Here is a 19523-nt window from a genome sequence, read left to right as displayed (position 1 = left end):
ACAAATTGTTTAAACTCTTATGTAAAATTTGATAAGGTGTTTTACATAACTAATGAATTGACAAGGTCTTGTGGAGAAAACATTTCCAGATCGCAAACATACGCAACGGATTTAGTCAAACAATTTTTTTGGCAAGAATACTATGACTTTTGTAATCAGTTGTGAGCCAATAAAATACAAAGATGAGTCTAGTTAATAATCTACAATTATTGGCTAAAGAAGTATATTAGTGCTGATCTCCCTCTATTCATCCTACCTTTTCTCTTCTATCAACCCCACAAGGCTTTGGCACAATGAAGTGGGTGACTTTTATTTCCCTTATCTTTCTCTTCAGCTCTGCTTATTCCAGGGGTGTGTTTCGTCGAGATACACGTAAGAATTCTATTTTTCTACTGTTCAACTTTTATTTTATTTTCCTAGTAAAAGAAGGTTTCAGTAAACCTTGAATCTTTAATGAAGTAAGTTTTCCTTTAGCATTTATTTTCTAGACTGTTACGATATTTTGTATTTGTGAACCCTTAAGAAGTTATCATATTTCTAACATCTTAGGTGAAACAAATAGTTTAGTAATTGTTATTTCCTATTGCACATGAGGGAACTTAGGCAGAGTGAATTAAACTTCACAGAATATAGTTGAAGATAGAATTCAAAACTCCAGATTCCCAAAGGTCTATCCACTGTACCTTAATTTATATAAAAAAATATAAAACCTGTGTTTTTAATCTTATAAGTAGAACTTGTATTTATATTTTTCATTTCAGACTGTCCTCTCAGTGGCTGTTAATAAACACTGCAAAGGCATTAGATCTTATCCAGATTTGAATATAAAGCTATAAATATTTAATGATTTTTCAAATAGTATCATTTGAGATTAAATAACTCTTCTGCTTAAATGCAGAATAAATAGTTCACCAGCATCCTAAGATTTTCTGTTGGGAGTCAGAGCCCAATATCTTGGAGCAAATGAATACCTAAATCAAGTGGAGAGAAACATAAAAAATAATATCTTAACCAGTTGTTTCTTTAGAATTTAAAGCAAATCTTTTTTTTCCCTTTTTTCCCCCCAGACAAGAGTGAGATCGCGCATCGGTTTAATGATTTGGGAGAAGAAAATTTCAAAGGCCTGTAAGTTAAAATATTTAAGAATGAAAATTTAACGTTTCTAATAATATTGGTTATAATTTTGAAGTCCTTGTATTCCACTGTCATCAGAGATTCTAGAACAGTACTGTCCAATAGGATTTTCTGCATTGATGCAAATATTCTATATCAGTGTAGTCCAATATAGTTGCCATTGGCCACATGTGGCTATTGAGTACTTTAAATATGACAAGTGCAGCTGTGGATCAAAAATTTAAACAGTATTTAATTTTAATTTATTTAAATATATATTGTCATTTATGGCTAATGGCAACTGTTTGGACAGTGTAGCCCTGGAACTCTTATATAACCTGCATGGTGGAAAGTTCCTTTCACAACTTGCTTACTAAATTCTTTTACCTAGCAAATAGTTCTGTGGTTTCTTGAGATGATTTTAATATATTTTAATCTAGTAAAAGTTGAGAAAATAGTTTATTTTTCAAGGTCTATCTCATTCTACAGCCTGATTAAATAAGATATGTGTGTGGTTCTTGTTTTTTGTTTTAAATAGTCGAAAGGCCTATGTAATGCCCCAGTCTTAACAATTAGGTCTATTTAGAATACATTTTGCTTGCTTGCTCTATGTGTATGCATCTACTGACATGCACACACATATTTTTATACACGGTGGAAATATAATCATCTTTGCTTAGAAAGCCACACATACCTGGTTAGGCCTCAGATAATAGCTGATGTGAACAGGCTTTCTGGATAATAGTAAGAAAGATGTGTAAAATATAGAACATATACAGACACACTATTTGTTTTCTAGCATAGCAACCTACTGTATATTAAAATTTTATTATGCTACATTTTTCTATGTCCTTCATTTCAGGGTGCTGATTGCCTTTTCTCAGTATCTTCAGCAGAGCCCGTTTGATGAGCATGTAAAATTAGTGAATGAAGTAACCGAGCTTGCAAAAGCATGCGTTGCTGATGAGTCAGCTGCAAATTGTGACAAGTCACTTGTAAGTATATTCTGATTTTGAATAGTATTTCTTCTTCCTTTACGTAATCTTGAATGTTTAAAAAGAAACAAATACCACTTCAGTTTTCTCAATTATTACTAAATGACCGTATTTGTAAGCAACGCTCAAAAGTGGGTATAGCCACTGTTTCTTCAATGATAGATATATTCTAGTATACCCACAATTTTAAAAACATTTCTTTGTTGAAACCACACACAAGAGTCATAGTGTTGGACTTGACCGGTGGCGCAGTGGTTAAGAATCTGCCTGCCAGTGCAGGGGACACGGGTTCGAGCCCTGGTCTGGGAAGATCCCACATGCCGTGGAGCAACTAAGTCCGTGTGCCACAACTACTGAGCGTGCTCTCTAGAGCCCGTGAGCCACAACTACTGAGCCCGCGTGCCACAACTACTGAAGCCTACGTGCCTAGGGCCCGTGCTGCATAACAAGAGAAGTCACTGCAATGAGAAGCCTGTGCACTGCAACGAAGAGTAGCCCCTGCTCACAGCAACTAGAGAAAGCCCACGTGCAGCAACGAAAACCCAACACAGCCAAAAATAAATTAAAAAAAAAAAAAGAGTCACAGTGTTTTTAAATGGAAATTTTTTATTTGTAGAAGTTTCTTTTTAAAAATTTTTTGAAGTTAGATTTCTTTTCATAGAGGCTAATAATGATAGTATAGTTTTTATCTTCCGAAAGTACTCACCTGATCTCTGTGCTAACTTTGTTACCCGGGTAAAATAATAGTACAGCTATGTATTCCTCATTTTAGGGATATTCATATTTTTACATACAATAGAAAATCAGAACTTTGAACTTGTGATATTTTCAGATAGGTCTTTAATATAAGGATAGCTTTATGTTTCTCTCACCACTTGATCTATATATACCTTTCTGGGGACAAGGCAGTTTTTTATTTATCACTAAAGCCTTTCTTCCTCTTATTTTTCTCTATATGTACTTCTGCCTCAAGGCAGAATCAGTTCTTTAGCTACACACAATAATATTGCTCTAAATATGAATTTTAAAAATGTGTCTTTTTAAAAAAATTAATAAATTCTGTCTTGAGCAGCATATTTTCCCTAAAGTTATAATTACTTTCATAATAAAAATTAATGGGGACAGAAAGGATTCATTTAATGGAATATGCATTGAGACAAATATTTCTAGAACAAAAAAATCTATATTTTAATACAATAACAACTAATGCATGGTAGACTATGTTACTCCTCAGTTTTGAATGGTATCTACTAAAAAGCTGAACCTCTCAAAAAGGAGCAGATCAAATGAGAAACTATATGAACACTTCCCTCCCTAATGTGAATTCACATGCTACTTAGAGGATATTTTTCCTTGAGTTTTTATTATAATGATTGTTCTCCTAGCCTTTAGCCTCAGGTGGAAATAAGAGTTATGCTCATTCATTAAAGTCATTATCTTTTTGCCCTTCTGTTTTATCCACTATAAGTGATAGTGTGACAGTTAATTCTTATGGAAATCACACATAGATGGTGAAATCAAGGGAAGCTCTCTAAATCTGAGAAAAATGTGGATTTTTATATGATTTACTAACCAGGGCTTACCAAGATATTAATTCCTTATACTATTCTTTGGGTGTAAGGAAAGCAAAATTCTGCCCAGCAATTTGACGCCTGCTTTCTTTCACTTAGCACACTCTCTTTGGAGATAAACTGTGTGCAGTTGCATCCCTTCGTGAAACCTATGGTGAAATGGCCGACTGCTGTGCGAAACAAGAGCCTGAGAGAAATGAATGCTTCCTGAAACACAAAGATGATAATCCAGACCTCCCTAAGTTGAAACCAGACCCTGATACTTTGTGTACCGAGTTTAAGGAAAACGAACAGAAGTTTTGGGGAAAGTAAGTAATCAGATTTTTAAGCTTCAAAATTAAAAATTATGGAATAGGTCAAGACTCATTATAACAATTACTATTATGAAAAATATTATCAACATTAAGACTTGAAGCTTTTGTTCTAATGACAATTTTCAAAGAAATAATATATGATACTACAAAACTCTACACGATGAAAAAGTCAATCAAAGATCTTTTGGAGTCCATCAAAACAGGATATGATCTGTATGAAAATACTGGAAGTTGACATGTATTAAAATATTATAAAGATATATATATTTAGTATTCTCAGAATTTATTTCATTTTAGTCAATAACATATCACTGATATTTAACTAATTTACGCATGTGTATATATTTATATGTATATATATGTATGAGTTTAACATTTTCACTGACTCAAAGAGTGACAAAGGCAAGTTCATCATGTGCAAATTGAGCTTAACTGGTAAATTAGATGTCTTTAGATTTTGGAGGTTCTGGGGAGAATGTAGATTACAAATGTTCCTGCAATACTGTCTGCTATAGAAAAACGGCTGTCTGTTTTTTGTTTAAAACTTTAGATACCTATATGAAATTGGCAGAAGACACCCCTACTTTTATGCCCCAGAACTCCTTTACTATGCTCATCAATATAAAGGAGTTTTTGCAGAATGCTGCCAAGCTGCTGATAAAGGTGCCTGCCTGATACCAAAGGTATTCCCCAGAAGAAGAATAGAAGAACCAATTCATAATCAAATCTCAGTTTTGGGACATCTTCTGGTTAGATTTAGGAAACCTAAGCCTCCAATAGAAACTTCTTTACATGGTCAAAAAAGCCTTCCTCCATCTTTTCCCCCGCGAATATCTTTCACCTTTTTTGAAGGCCTATGTCTTCCACCTTCCACCTTCTAAGATTTGCCTAAGTGAATCTGGTAGAGGGAATCGCTATGTATGTGTCTAAATATCCTGCCTCTTTTAATAGTGCAAGTCGCTATAGTGAAATACGGAAAATCATGTTTAAAATTACACAGCAAGGGAACACAGTTTTTGTTTCTCTTTTCATGAGACTTTTTTATTCGGAAGGGAATTTAAAGTAGGGGAGAATTTAACTGCATCTAGAAGCCTGGATTTATTCATTCATTCCATAAATATTTACACTGCATTCTCTTTTATAGGGAGTTTATTGATGTTATGAGAGTTGGTGGAGGAGGCATTGAAATGGGTTATATGCAAAATTAAGTCAGCAAAGTTCTGTTCCCTGGGATATTAGTGTACTCTGTCCTTCCACTTTTCCTTTCCGTTCCCTTTTCCCTAGCAATGCGTCCATGCTGGTTCTTAACTACCTGGAGGTTTCCACTATGAGCAGACTAACTTTTCCTCTTCCTACAGAACAAAATAGTTATTTGCCAATAGTGATACTTGGGAATTTAGGGGTAAATTCTCTCTTTAAAATTCAATTTGGCATAGTCTCATCTGAGCTTATGAAGGGGTGGTCTGCGTAAAATTTTTCTTTTCTAATTTTTCCAAAATTGTTTCTTTTTGCAGATTGAGGCTGTGAGAGAACAAGTACTGGCTTCATCTGCCAGACAGAGACTCAGGTGTACCAGTATCCAAAAATTCGGAGAAAGAGCTCTAAAAGCATGGTATTTTAAACTTAGTTTGCATTTTTATAATGATGTAAATGATGATGGTTCAGTTGACAAGACTGTACACTTGCATGTCATTTTACACAGTGCTTTCACTTATATCTTTTTGGTTGTCTAAAAGGTAGAAATTTGACAGAGGTGAAAACCAGAGCATCAGTAACAATTTGTCATTATTTTTTTATCATATCTTTTCTAAGTAGTCAAAGAATCTAGAGGACTTTTTTGTTCTTCTAGGACAGGTGTCTAAACTCCCATGTATTTATAATGATTGTGATCTTAGTATAATGGTCCACTGTTTTTATAAAGCTGTAGTCAGGGTCTTTAATTTTATCTCCCCTCCACCCAGTTATCTGAAGTGTCTGCTTGTCTTTTTATGTTCTGATAATTAATTTCAGCCATCAGGTTTTCTTCTCATTTTCTTGTAGCACCAGTTCTGCGCTTAATGTCTTGTTTTTGCCTGGGCCTCTGTATTTATATTATTAGCTAGCTCTAGAAGCATCCTTCAGTATCTGAGCCAAGGAACTCCCCTTCTCCATCTCCCACACCCCTGCCACCAATCCCTCGCTTCTAGTCAACACGAACAGGAAATAAAATGAAAATAGATATTTTGCAAACTCTCTAGAAACTGGCACTTGAACTATCTTTGCCTGTCATCCCTACCATCTATACCACCAAAAGCAACCAAATCAATAAACGAAACAACCTTAACATGAAATGATACATAGTTAAACAGGCTATGATTGGTTTGGGGGAAGAAGTGTCTTTTATCAGATTTAGGCAACTCCGAAATGATTTGGGAAAGCTTGTGGATATTAGCCTTTCACATCTTGTCAGTGAGCTGAGAGATTATGCTGAATCAATTTCTTGGTAAAAATATGCTGAATCAAAACTCTCTAATTTTGTAGAAGTTATGAAATTTCTTTTCTCAGAGACCTTTGGAAGTCAGGAAGAATGTGTTTTAGTTAATCAAAAAAAGGATAACTGGAATTTGTATGGCACTTCCCAGTTCATAAAATGCTTTTTTTTTTTTTATTATCTAATTTAATCCTCACAACAATCCTTTGGTTTAGCATGTTGTTGTGACTCTGTAGAGACTGAAGCTGAGAGAGGCTAAGTAACTTGCCTAGGGTCACACTGTTAATAAGCTATAAAGCCAGATCTGGAAGTCAGCTCTGGGATCCAAACTGGATGCCACTCAGCATGTTGCCTTTTTTAGAATCCCTCTTTGATTTCTGCTTTCGTGAATTGCTGGACTTCTAACAACGATACACACTCCTACAATGGATAATTAGGCGCTAAGGAAACATTTTGCCCTAAGATAACAACTTGGTTCAGAATTAGCATTAAAATAAGAACTAATAAATCTTACAAATTATTTCTCTCTGTTATTTTATCCTAAATTTTCTTGTTATACGTAATATTTTCCTAGTGCTTTCATATAAAATGTTGCCTGTTAATAATATTCTGATGGGAGAATTTTCTTCTTTAGGTCAGTAGCTCGCCTGAGCCAGAAATTTCCCAAGGCTGATTTTGCAGAGGTTTCCAAGATAGTGACAGATCTTACGAAAGTCCACAAGGAATGCTGCCATGGTGACCTGCTTGAATGTGCAGATGACAGGGTAAAGAATCCTCAGTATCCTTTTTGGTAACTTACTTGCTTAAGTTGGTAGAATCAATTTGTTTAGCATCAGAACAACTGAGAGTGGTTTGAGATAGTTTTCTATGCTCGAATCTGCTCAATACTAGCCTTGCCTTGAGGTTCTTTCCTTCTTTCTTTCTCTCCTCCTTCCTTTCTTTCTCTCTTCCTTCCTTTCTTTCTTTCTTCCTTTCTTTCTTTCTCTCTCTCTCTTTCTCTCTCCCTCTCTCTCTCCCTCCCTCCCTTCCTTCCTTCCTCCCTCCCTCCCTTCCTTCCTTCCTCCCTCCCTTTCTTTCTCTTTCTTCCTTCCTCCCTCCCTATCTTTTTCTTTCTTTCTTTCTTCCTTCCTTCCTTTCTCCTTCTTTCTTTCTCTTTCTTTCTTTCTTCGTTTCTCCTTTTCTTTCTTTCTCTTTCTCTGTTTCTCTCTCTCTTTCTCTCTCTCTTTCTTTCTCTTTCTTTCTTCCTTTCTTTCTTTCTTTCCTTCCTTCTTTCTTTCTTTCTTCCTTTCTTTCTTTCTTTCTTTCTTTCTTTCTTTCTTTCTTTCTTTCTTTCTTTCTTTCTTTCTTTCTTTCATCCTACTCAGTAAGTGATCTGATAAACTCATTCAGTAATGTGTAATCCCTTTCATTCATATTCTGAGAACAAAAGCTTAAAACTGAAGTAAGACAGTTACAAAGGTAGATTTCTAAGAAGATTTTTTAAGGAGGTGGGAGGAGTTGGAGAAAGGCTAGAATCTGAAGAGACCTTTGGAAATTATGTAATTTTTTGCTCTATATTCTCTCAACTGTCTGTGTTAAAAATACTAATATTTAGCATATCTCTTTTTCTCAAACTGAAAAATATGACCAAATACCAGAATCCTAATCTCTTAGGACACTTCCTGGAAGATTTAAGGCAGATATTTTACATGTGTAAGTAGGGTCTGTGACTATGATCTTGACTAATTTTTCAAAAATCTGTAACACTTTTTTTAGTTTTTTGGTTTCAAGATGCCTGCACTTAATTTGTGGGGAATATTTGGAAAAACAGTACTGAGTTTTAGTTTAAAATTTAAATGCTTTAACAGTAGAAATATAAAATTAATAAATAACTGATATGAGACCTTATTACTGACTAGTTTTTTTTCAAATCAAGTGGAAATGTTTTAGTAGTTCTATCTGTGTCTCTAGACTTAGCAGCACAGACTGAAAATATTCACAGAAGGCAGGTTGGTATATGTATGATCTTAGAATACAATGAACTTGTTTTGCCAACATGGTAAAAGTCTAGGGAGGAAGCACAGCAATGCCAATTTACGTTGAACAGTTTCCATCAACTTGCTTGTAGGCGGATCTTGCCAAGTATATATGTGAAAATCAAGCTACAATCTCCGCTAAACTGAAGGAGTGCTGTGATAAGCCTCTGTTGGAAAAATCCCACTGCATTGCTGAGGTGGAAAAAGATGAGTTGCCTGAAAACCTGTCCCCAGTAGCTGCTGATTTTGCTGAAGATAAGGAAGTTTGCAAAAACTATAATGAAGCAAAAGATGTCTTCCTGGGCACGTAAGTGGATAAGGAATGATCTTTCATAGTTTTATATGGTCTCAGGATTTAGGAAATTATTCTAGGCTTTCCTTTGGAATTGCTACAATCTTCATGTTGCCTACAATGTTTCTTTATTCTTTCTTCTCCCAGTCTTTAAACATTTTTGGAAAAAATTAATTTTAAAAATTGTCGTAAAATAATACATGCATATAGCAGATGCTCAATTAATAGAGAAGAGTACAAAGTAATAATAAAAGTTCATTTTTACACCCCCATTTCATTCCTTACTCCTTAGGAATATTTCTGGAAATACCTGTAGAAATATTTCGTGTATACATAAATTATATACATATTATCCATTCATGCATTCATTCAAAGAGTATTTCTTGAACTTATATATCTGTGAATATATGTAATACATCTTTATGTCTCTATATCTATCTATCTATCTATCTATTGACATATCTGATGTCTGCAAAGAACTATAAAGAGAAGTAGAATGTTACCAGGTGCTTTATATTTGGTTAAAAAGACCAGAAATCTGGTAGCATGGCAAGGCAGCATTAAATGACAGCAATTAAATGACAAAATCGATGATTATATAAAGTCAGTAAGTGTAGTGATAAACTTTGCATTTTTATTGCTCAATTATAATAGTATTCTGTGCACTAAATAATATTTCATAAAATTACGTACTCATCAAAAATTTACTCATACAGAGAGGACAAAAATTAAGAATATATCTCTATTTATCTATCAGAACCTTTTTGAGGTGTAGTCCGAATCAAACAAATTATGCCTAATAGTAACGGGTGTCATTCCTCAGACATTTAATATGTGCCAGACCGCATGTGTTTCACATAGATTATGTCATGTATTTCCCACAGTTCACCTTATGAGATAGGTACTATTATTATCCCCATTCCACAGAGGAGGAAACAAAGTCTTGATAGTTTTAATAAGTTGCCTAAGGTGATATAATAAAATAAGTGGCAGAGCCAGGATTTGATAGCTTTAACTCTGAACCCCCAAGTCCTTAGCCACTAAGCTTTACTGCATGGGGTTTAGTCAAATTCAGACCTTTAGGATATGAGTTACTTTTGTGGTTAATTATGGGGTTTTTTTTGATGTTTTATTTACTTATTTATTTGTCTGCACCGGGTCTTAGTTGCAGCATGCATGTGGGATCTAGTTCCCTGACCAGGGATGGAACCCGGGCCCCCTGCATTGGGAGTGCAGAGACTTAGCCACTGGACCACCAGGGAAGTCCCAATTATGTGGTTTTTCTTGCTCATTTGTCCAACTAAATCTATTTTATTGTCATCTTAATTAGGTTTTTGTATGAATATGCGAGAAGACATCCTGAGTACTCTGTCTCATTGCTGTTGAGAATTGCCAAGGGATATGAAGCCACACTGGAGGATTGCTGTGCCAAAGATGATCCTCCTGCATGCTATGCCACAGTGGTAGGTTTCTGGAAGGAAAAAAAATATAGCTCTTTAACTGATGATTCTAATAACAGGAAAGAAAAATAACACAAGAATGTTACATAGTGCAATTTAGATTTTTTCTTAAGATGGTTTCAACTCTGTGCTTTTAAACATTATAGGAATAATAGCCTTAAATAGAAAGATCAAAGAGAGCAATCTCTAATTTCACAAAATCTTGACCATGCTTTTTCTCCTTTTTACAATCCTGAGAACAAAATAAATTTAAATGTTAAGAGATTTAACTTAGATATAAAGAAAGTTAACCTGATTCCAAGTTTTATTAAGTATCAAGAATTAGTATCATAAGAAAGATTGTGAAATCTAGTACTTTAGAATATTTTCAAATCCTTTTTTGAGACAGTTTAGGAATGGTTTTACAGGAAATTAAGTGCGGAGAGGAAATCTGTTTTGAGAATATTTAGCATATTTCGCTATGCTAAAATAGAATTTTATCATGTTTGAGATATTTAGCACTCCTAGCACATATAGTGGTGTGCAAATTTAAGAATCAGAGGAAAGTCATTTTTTCCTCTACGAAGAAACTGGTTATACGCCAAGTGCCACACAGGAACTGATGACCAAGGTAAAATCTCTTATATCAGAAAGCTCAGGATCCAACTGGAGAGATGGCTTAATAATGATGATACTTACAATCATAGCCATCATTTATTGAGTTTTTACTATATTCCAGGCTATGTTTTAATTTCATTAGCTCAGGTGGTTTACAGAGCAGTTCTCTGAGGTGAGTACCGTGTTCATCTCCATCTTAGAAATGAGGGTTCTCAAGCTTTGAGATGGGAAGTAAAGTTGCACAACTAGAACATGAGTCAGGTTGGCCTGGCTCAAACATCAGCAGTTGCACTCCAGAGTCTGAATGTTCTTAATCACTTATCTCATATGGTCTCATCAAATAAACAGTTTGGACATATTATAATAGATTTGACATCAAAAATCTATTTACATGGCTTTGGGCAGAAAGGAGGAAGGATCTCACTCTGCCTAGAAGGATGAAAAACAACCTGCATCTGGTCCTCAGGGAGAATGTTGTAAACACAATTCTTGTATTTTTCAGTTCGAGAAACTTCAGCCTCTTGTGGATGAGCCTCAGAATTTAATTAAACAAAACTGTGAACTTTTTGAAAAACTTGGAGAGTATCTATTCCAAAATGCGTAAGTATTTTGGCTTATTGACTAAATTTTTCATGTTCATTTAGTAAATATTTAAGCCAATTTATAGACCACCTATCAGAACTTTTTTTAAAAAATAAATTTATTTATTTTATTTATTTATTTTTGGCTGCTTTGGCTCTTCCTTGCTGCACACGGGCTTTCTCTAGTTGCAGAGAGCAGGGGCTACTCTTCGTTGCGGTGCACGGGCTTCTCATTGTGGTGGCTTCCCTTGTTGCAGAGCACGGACTCTAGGCATGCAAGCTTCAGTAGTTGTGGCTTGCAGGCTCTAGAGCGCAGGCTCAGTAGTTGTGGCGCACGGGCTTTGTTGTTCCGCGGCGTGTGGGATCTCCCAGACCAGGGCTCGAACCCATGTCCCCTGCATTGGCAGGAGGATTCTTAACCACTGCACCACCAGGGAAGCCCTATCATAGAACTTTTAATCTTGAAAATAAAGTATCATTTCTAATCACTCTCCATCAAGAAAGACCAGAGAAAATGAAATAAAATAGTTGATGGGATGAAGAGGCCTATATTTGAGTGCAGTTTAAAAAATTGGGCTCTTAAGTCTGGGAGGAAAAATATCAAATCTTGGGATATAAGAACTGAGGATGCCATTTGAAAGTTAAGAAATAGTTTATGAGCAAACAAAATATAGCAATGCTTCACAGAGCAGAAAATAGTAGGTCTTCAGTAGCAGTAGCTCAATAAGATGATGGATTAATGTCCCGATTAAATAGAGCCTTATCTGTGGAAGTTAAGACAGGAAGGGACACATCATTTAGTTATTTATTGTTCAGCTTACACATGTTAGCACTCTTCTACCTATAGGTGCTAGGAATAACAACAATGAACAAGACATAGTCTCTTCCCTTGAGTAGATTATGGTCATACATTGGCTTTCAATGGTGATTAGCATTCTTAGTAAATGATTATTACATGCTAGATACCACATCATGTTGGTCGCATACTTTGTTCCTTTTAATTTAATCCTTGCACCATCCCTTTTGAGTCAGGTATATTTCCTTCCATTTCATGGGTGAGAAAATTCATCCGTGTCTTTCAAATTTAGTACAGTGCTGATGTATGTTAAGCTCTCAGTAGGTTTTATTGAAAGAAAGAAGCAATTAATAAATATTTTAATGTCACTGAATTACAATAAGTTAAGCCACTTTCCTAAGATTATACAGCACAGGTGGATTCAAAGCTAGGCTTAATTAGCTGCTCAGGACAAGATCTTCTCCCACATAACCCCGCCAACCTGGAGATGATAATTTTATGAATGGAAAACCATCTTAGTGGATTTTGGCTAAGTGATCTCTGCTTGACCTGATGTGTTAGAAAAAGACAGTTTCTTGCCTGGCTGAAAACACATGGATTATGTTGTTATAGGCTCATAGTTCGTTACACCAAGAAAGTACCCCAAGTGTCAACTCCAACTCTCGTGGAGGTCTCAAGAAACCTAGGAAAAGTGGGCTCTAAGTGTTGTACGCATCCTGAATCAGAAAGAATGTCCTGTGCTGAAGACTATGTGAGTCCTTTAGAATATAATAAAATTAATAATGATGAAATTTTGCTTTTAGATATTGACAAAGCTAACTTTCAGAAGCAAGGGTGGGCTAATTGTGTGTGTGTGTGTGTGTGTGTGTGTGTGTGTGTTTTGTGTATATGGTAATGGCAGCCAGGATTTGGTCACCTGTATTATCCTGACCATCAGAAAGAGGTTTTAGATAAGATTCCAAAAATGATAAATTGTTTTGAAAAAATTCTGTGAATTTTTAATGTTCCATCCTGGGATTTTCTGAATTTTTACTTTCTTTGGATCTTTAATGTATCAGTATAAGACTATTTCTTCCCTACTCCAAGACATGTATCAGGATTCACCTCAACTTATTTAATCAATTATTTTCTCAATAAATTATTCTTAAAGTGTAGACATATTTAATTAAAAGAGAAGACTTTTCCAAGTCCCTTATTACTTGTAGTTCTAAAAATAAGCAAATCATTGCCTCAAATCAACCTAGGATTCAATGTTGCTAGTTAAAATATAACATTTGTTTTGGTCCTTTGGAAGGTAGGAGTTCATGGAAAACTTTTCATTATGCTTCCTTTGAACTTCTGCTCTCCTGCCTGATTTTAGCTGTCCTTGGTCCTGAACCGGTTGTGCGTGTTGCACGAGAAGACACCAGTGAGCGAAAGAGTTACCAAATGCTGCACGGAGTCCTTGGTGAACAGACGGCCATGCTTTTCTGCTCTGACAGTCGATGAAACATATGAACCCAAAGCTTTTGATGAGAAAACATTCACCTTCCATGCAGATTTATGCACACTTCCCGAGAATGAGAAACAAATCAAGAAACAAATGTGAGGAGTACTTCATTACTGCATGTGTTTGTAGTCTTGATAGTGAGAATTGTAAATTAAAATGAGCAACTTTTCCTTAAGTAGTGATTATATACCTTAAGTACTTAAGTATTGACCTTATGAAGCAGATAAAAGTGTCAAGAATAAAATGCATAGCATTTTGTTTTCTTAGCAAAAGAAAAAAAAAAACAGTACCATTCAGAATAATCTTGTGGATAAAAGCTGCAGTAGAATAACAGCTTAGGCTAGGTCCAGTAGAAAAAACTGAACTGATGCAGTTTTGCAGATAGCAAATTAGTTAGTAGAAATCATATGAAAATTTAATTCTAGGCATGAATGGTTATTTTCAGTTTGTTCTATGGCAACGCACAGACAAGGCAACCCCTCAAGATCTGACTTTTGAGAATGGAACTTGGATTAAAAATATCTGGGATTTTGAGTTCTGAGGCATGACTCCCTATTGCTGTCACAAGGGGTTATAACTGCATGAAATTTAGCAACATAAATTTGCTATTATCTCTGGTGGATTCTGATCATGGACATAGACTTAAAAGTAATATTGCAAAACCTGTCATGCCCATGTGACTCTTTCTCTAGAACTATTGTCTCTGTAGATGTCAGTGAAAGAGAACCACCCACTCCCATGAATTGGATAGTTTTATTTCCTATGGCCGCTCCACTATTAACTTTGAATGGGGCAAATTACAAAAACCAAATATAAAGATTCTCAGATTAGAAACTTTTTAAATGGAGCCCAAGATAAGTAAGTTTTTCAGGATCATTTTTAACTCTTCAATTTTTAAAATTCCATATGGCATAACTTCCAAAATCTGAATAACATATAAATGCAATGACATCATCCTTTCCAGTGATTTACTGAAGAATGATTTGTTGAGATTTACTGACATTACAAATGTTGAGCAATTTACATTGATTACTTAATTTGATCCTGCCACTGACCCTGCGAAGGTGGATTTTATTATCCTCATTATGCAAATGAGAATATTGAAGCTTATAATGGTAAGCCTGGGCCTCAGGTCCAGAGTCGTCTGGCTCTAAGACTTGGAATCTTAAGTAGCAGTGCTACCATTTTTACCATCTCCATTTTTCTGTAGTGAGTAAACATTTTTTTTCCGTTTTTTTTTGTTTGTTTGTTTTTTGTTTTCATTCAAATGCAGTGCACTTGTTGAGCTGGTGAAACACAAACCCAAGGTAACAGAGGAACAACTGAAAACTGTAATGGGGAATTTTGCAGCTTTTGTAGACAAGTGCTGTGCAGCTGATGTCAAAGAGACCTGCTTTGCTCTGGAGGTACTGGAGTTGTTTGTCTTCATTTTCATATGTCTAATTTCCTTTGCTGTTGCATTTGATCAAGCTAGGGGTTAGTGGTTGAAGTATCTGAAAGACATTATGTGCAGGTAGAACAGGAATCTTATTCTTCATACAATTGTCTTACCAAATGACTGAAATAGCTCTTTTTTCTTTTAAATCTCCTGCTGCACTGTAGTTTATTACTAAGTGTTTGTAATGTTTGTTCTGTTTCCAAAGTTGTGATGTTTATGAATATAGATAGAAATATTTCTAAAGCCTGAGATCTTTTGGTAGAGACATCATCAAACCAAAACATTAATTTATTTAAACATTTTCTTGAAAATGCTGGTTTGTGATTTGGTTGAATCTGAATGTTTATTTTACAGGTTAGTGGGGAAATTTATATTTAGATGTCTGAATCATTTAATATTCCCCCTATGACTTGACAGTAATTTTTTTATTCCTTTGGGGACAATGATGCTGGTGAGCTTCCTTCTAGAGATTCTAGTACTAAACTGTTATTAAGGGATGTGATGTACATAAAACTACTTTGTAATCCCCAATGGCTGTATAAATGTTAATTTTTTATCCTAATAGTGGTGCTAATATTTTCCCCACATCTGTCATTTCTTTGTATTTAGGGCCCAAAACTTGTTGCTTCAACTCGAGAAGCCATAGCCTAAAAAGAACACAACCACAAGCATCTCAGGTAACTACACTTTAGATTTTTTTAAAAAACTAATTTTAATAGTTATTATTAAAATAGCAAAGATCAACTGACCAGTGCTAACCACTGTCCTAAACTCATTATATATATTAACTTCTTTACTTCTCAAAATAGTTGCCTGAGTTGAGTACCATTATTATTCCCATTTTGCAGATGAGAAAATGAAGGCATAGATCAAGAAATAGGTTAAGTAATTTACCCAAGGACTACCCAACCAGTGAGAGGCGGAGCCAAAGTTAAAAATTCAAACCAGGGCTTGAGAGTTAACCACTGGCCTATTCTGACCCAATGTGACACAGAAGACAGAGTCATTCTACTAAGTACTGGCTCAGCAGTGGGAAACTTTAGGCAATAGGCTGGACCATATGAAAGTGCATTTTTTGTATGTACAAAAACAGTTTAATATCAATGATTTCACATGGTTCAACCATATAGCTCAAAAACAAATTCATTTCATTGGAGAATATGATAGGTCTACCTTATGTGAACTTTTATTACAAGTAAATAATTTGCTACTAAGTTTCCAATGTGTCAACAAGCTGAGCTTTAAGAGAATTTCTCTTCTTATGACAAAAAGGCCCACTTTAAAATTTAGATGTTTGAACATAAACATTTTTTACCCATTTTGGTATTGTATTTTGGGGGAAATTATAATAAAAAATAGAATGAACTTCCTTTTTGAAACAATTTGTCCAACTATTTTTTAGCATGAATTATTTTCATATTTTTCAAACTGTGATGTTTATTCCACTATTAGATTTTAACTTGCTCTTTGCCTATATGGTAATACCTTCATATTGTGCATTCACGAAAGGAACCAACTTCATATCTTTGCAAATTTGGGCATTTCAAAATGTGATTTGTTTTAGTCCTAAATGGCAAGATTTTCTTCCTAGAGGTCTAACTTTGAGACGGCAACTTTTTTGTTTGTAATTAACTTAGGTAAGAAGTAGGTGTTAGGAATTCCCTGGCAGTCCAGGGTTAGGACTCCACGGTTCCACTGCAGGGGACACGAGTTTGATTCCTCGTCCAGGAACTAAGATCCTGCAAGCCGCACTGCGTGGTGCGGCCAAAAAAAAAAAAAAAAAAAAAAAATAGGAGTTAAGTAAATGACCCTGAGAGTTAATGATGAAAATCCTGTGTGACGAAGAGAGGACTTTACAATCCTTATAGCTGTGTCCTCTCCCCTAGCCCAACAGAAGAATTCAGCTGCCATGAATCTAGGACAGGCTTGAATTGTTTTCATCGGTGGAAATTGCGGAAAGGCAATCTAAGCAATTTGGCATTCATTTGAATAGACTTGAAAAAACACATGCCATTTTATAAACAGTAATTATATTTATCTTTTTGTTTTTCAGCCTACCCTAAGAGTAAGAGGAAAAAAAGAGAAATGAAAACTCAGAGCTTATTCATCTGTTTTTCTTTTGTGTTGGTGTTAACCAACACCCTGTCTTAAGAACACAAATTTCTTTAAATATTTTGCCTCTTTTCTCTGTGCTACAATTAATAAAAAAAATGAAAAGAATCTAACATAATTGTCCATGACTGTTATTTTTCAAAGATGTGTTGCCATCCTGAAAATTTTGTAGGTGCTATGAAAGTTCCACTGTTCTCTCCCCATTTCAGTGGAGGACTTCTAGTTCCTTATGGGTTAATTATGTAAAAGAAACATTAATACTGTTCTGAGTTATGGATTATAAGCATTCAATGTAATATTTTAACATTATGATAATTCTGGATAAAAGAATAGAAACTGTGGTATAGGTAAGGCATACAAAACATGGCTTCTTCTTACTACTAAGACTCAATAATAAAGGTGGGGGACCAAAAAGATAGAGAGGATTGTAAGGATACAGTAGTCCTCCCTTATCTGCAGGGTATAAGTCCCAGGACTCCCAGTGGATGCCTGAAACTGCAGAGAGCACCAAATCTTATATATACTATGTTTTTTTCCTGTACATACCTACCTATGATAAAGCTTAATTTATAAATTAGGCACAATAAGAGATTGACAACAACTAATAATAAGATAGAACAATGATTACAATATACTGTAATAAAAGTTATGTGAATGTGGTGTCACTCTCTCAAAATACCTTATCGTACAATTTTAATGCCTTTTCCATCTTAACTAAGCACTTATCACGCACCGTGGCCATAACTTTTGCAGTTTGCAGTGTGAGAGCAAGACTAGCATGAATATCTTTTTCCTTCTTCACAATTTCACAGATAAAAGATACGTCCTTAACATAGATCTTAATACCCTCGGTATACAATTCTTTTTCTTTCCATATTAAGTTGAGAATTTTCACCTTTTCACTTAAAAGGAGCACTTTATGGCTTCTCTTTGGCAGATGTGAATCGCCAGCATCACTACCCTTGTACTTTGGGGCGATTATTAAGTAAAATAAGGGCGACTTGAACACAAGCACTGTGATCCCATGACAGTTGACCTGATAACTGAGAGGGTTACTAAGTGACTAACAGGTGAGATATGCTGGACAAAGAGATAATTCATGTCCAGGGCAGACAGCACGAGATCCCATCATGCTATTTGGAACAGTGTGCAATTTAAAACTTATGAATTATTTATTTCTGGAATTTTCTATTTAAAGTTTTCGGACCGTGTTGACCTGAGTAACTGAAATGGCAGAAAGTGAAGCCATGGATAAGGGGGACTAAAGTAGTTAACTGAATTAGAAAAAAAAAAATGATCCTAGAAGAAATTTAAGACAGTTTAGGATGACAATACAAGAAGAATGTAAGAAGTTTAACAAGTTTGGAGAAGCATTATTGGAAGAGAGGATTAAGAGGTCTGGACAAAGGTACACTAATGAATAATTAAGATATCTTGAACTGAGGAAGTGCAACAGTTAGAAGGTGAAATTTTCTTTTAAAAAATTAAGATGTTATACTCAATACTGAGCGTATTTTCCCTGTTCCTAGAGCTTGCCACTGATATTAGATCATTGTCTATCAATTACATACTTAAAAATCATTTATAACCTTATTGGCGTGTGTATTTTTAAAATTTTTATAAAGTTGGTTTCATACTGTACATGCTATTCACAACTTGCTTATTTTGTCCCTAATAATAATGCTTTACAGTTTTAAGTATGATGCTTACAAAGATTTTTGTACCAAGTTAAAAATGGCTCCACACTCCCTATCGGCCCTCAACCCCTGTTTTGACCTGATGTTGACTGTATCAAATGTTTTTCCACATTTGTTGCTATCATCAAAAAGCTCAAAGAGAGCCTTTAAGGGGAGAAATGGAGATGGTGGGCTCATGGAAAGTCCTGGAGTCAGACCTAGAAAATTTTGATTAAGACATTTCCACAGAACTGGATCCACATGGGACCAGGATCTACATGCCCTGTCTGGATGGCATTGCAGCCCAGGGACTGAAAGGGGACTTGAAATTTTTGGAGAAAGACTCTCCAGAATGCAGAACTCCAAGAGCCTGGCTTCCCCGCTGCACACAGGGTCAATCAGATTCCTGAGGGGAATTCAGACACTTGAGTCTAAGAGTGATCCAGGAGCCCAAGGCCCTCTCTGGTTCTGAGAGGCTGGCCTGGCAAGCGCAATTTCCGGTCAAAATATCATTTGCCAACGTTACTTAGGTCAACTCCATTCCTCCTCTACCCACTTAAGTAAGGTTATGACTGATGAGTTTTGTGTGACTCACATTGGACAC

General features: G+C 35.3%; 1 protein-coding gene across 1 annotated transcript; it reads left to right on the top strand.

Annotated features, from left to right (window-relative positions):
- The first annotated feature begins 249 nt into the window (after positions 1 to 249).
- On the top strand, positions 250 to 17351 carry ALB (albumin). The gene is made up of 15 exons (XM_082463794.1): positions 250 to 372; positions 1068 to 1125; positions 1976 to 2108; positions 3779 to 3987; positions 4544 to 4676; positions 5508 to 5605; positions 7098 to 7227; positions 8571 to 8785; positions 10101 to 10233; positions 11330 to 11427; positions 12817 to 12955; positions 13565 to 13788; positions 14967 to 15099; positions 15741 to 15808; positions 17185 to 17351. Exons 1-14 carry the CDS (start codon positions 294 to 296, stop codon positions 15780 to 15782), a joined length of 1824 nt encoding a protein of 607 aa, XP_082319920.1. The 5' UTR covers positions 250 to 293; the 3' UTR covers positions 15783 to 15808; positions 17185 to 17351.
- Positions 17352 to 19523: the final 2172 nt, after the last annotated feature.

Source organism: Balaenoptera physalus (assembly GCF_965194825.1).
Source record: "Balaenoptera physalus genome assembly, chromosome: 5".
Lineage (NCBI taxonomy): Eukaryota > Metazoa > Chordata > Mammalia > Artiodactyla > Balaenopteridae > Balaenoptera > Balaenoptera physalus.
The sequence above is the reverse complement of the archived record's forward strand: the minus strand, read 5'-3'. Positions and strand labels throughout refer to the sequence as shown.

Coding starts and splice junctions, on each gene's coding strand:
- ALB (XM_082463794.1), top strand. CDS start 294: ATGAAGTGGGTGACTTTTATTTCCCTTATCTTTCTCTTCAGCTCTGCT. Junction 1,126..1,975: donor GAAGAAAATTTCAAAGGCCT/GTAAGTTAAAAT, acceptor CCTTCATTTCAG/GGTGCTGATTGCCTTTTCTC. Junction 8,786..10,100: donor AAAGATGTCTTCCTGGGCAC/GTAAGTGGATAA, acceptor CATCTTAATTAG/GTTTTTGTATGAATATGCGA.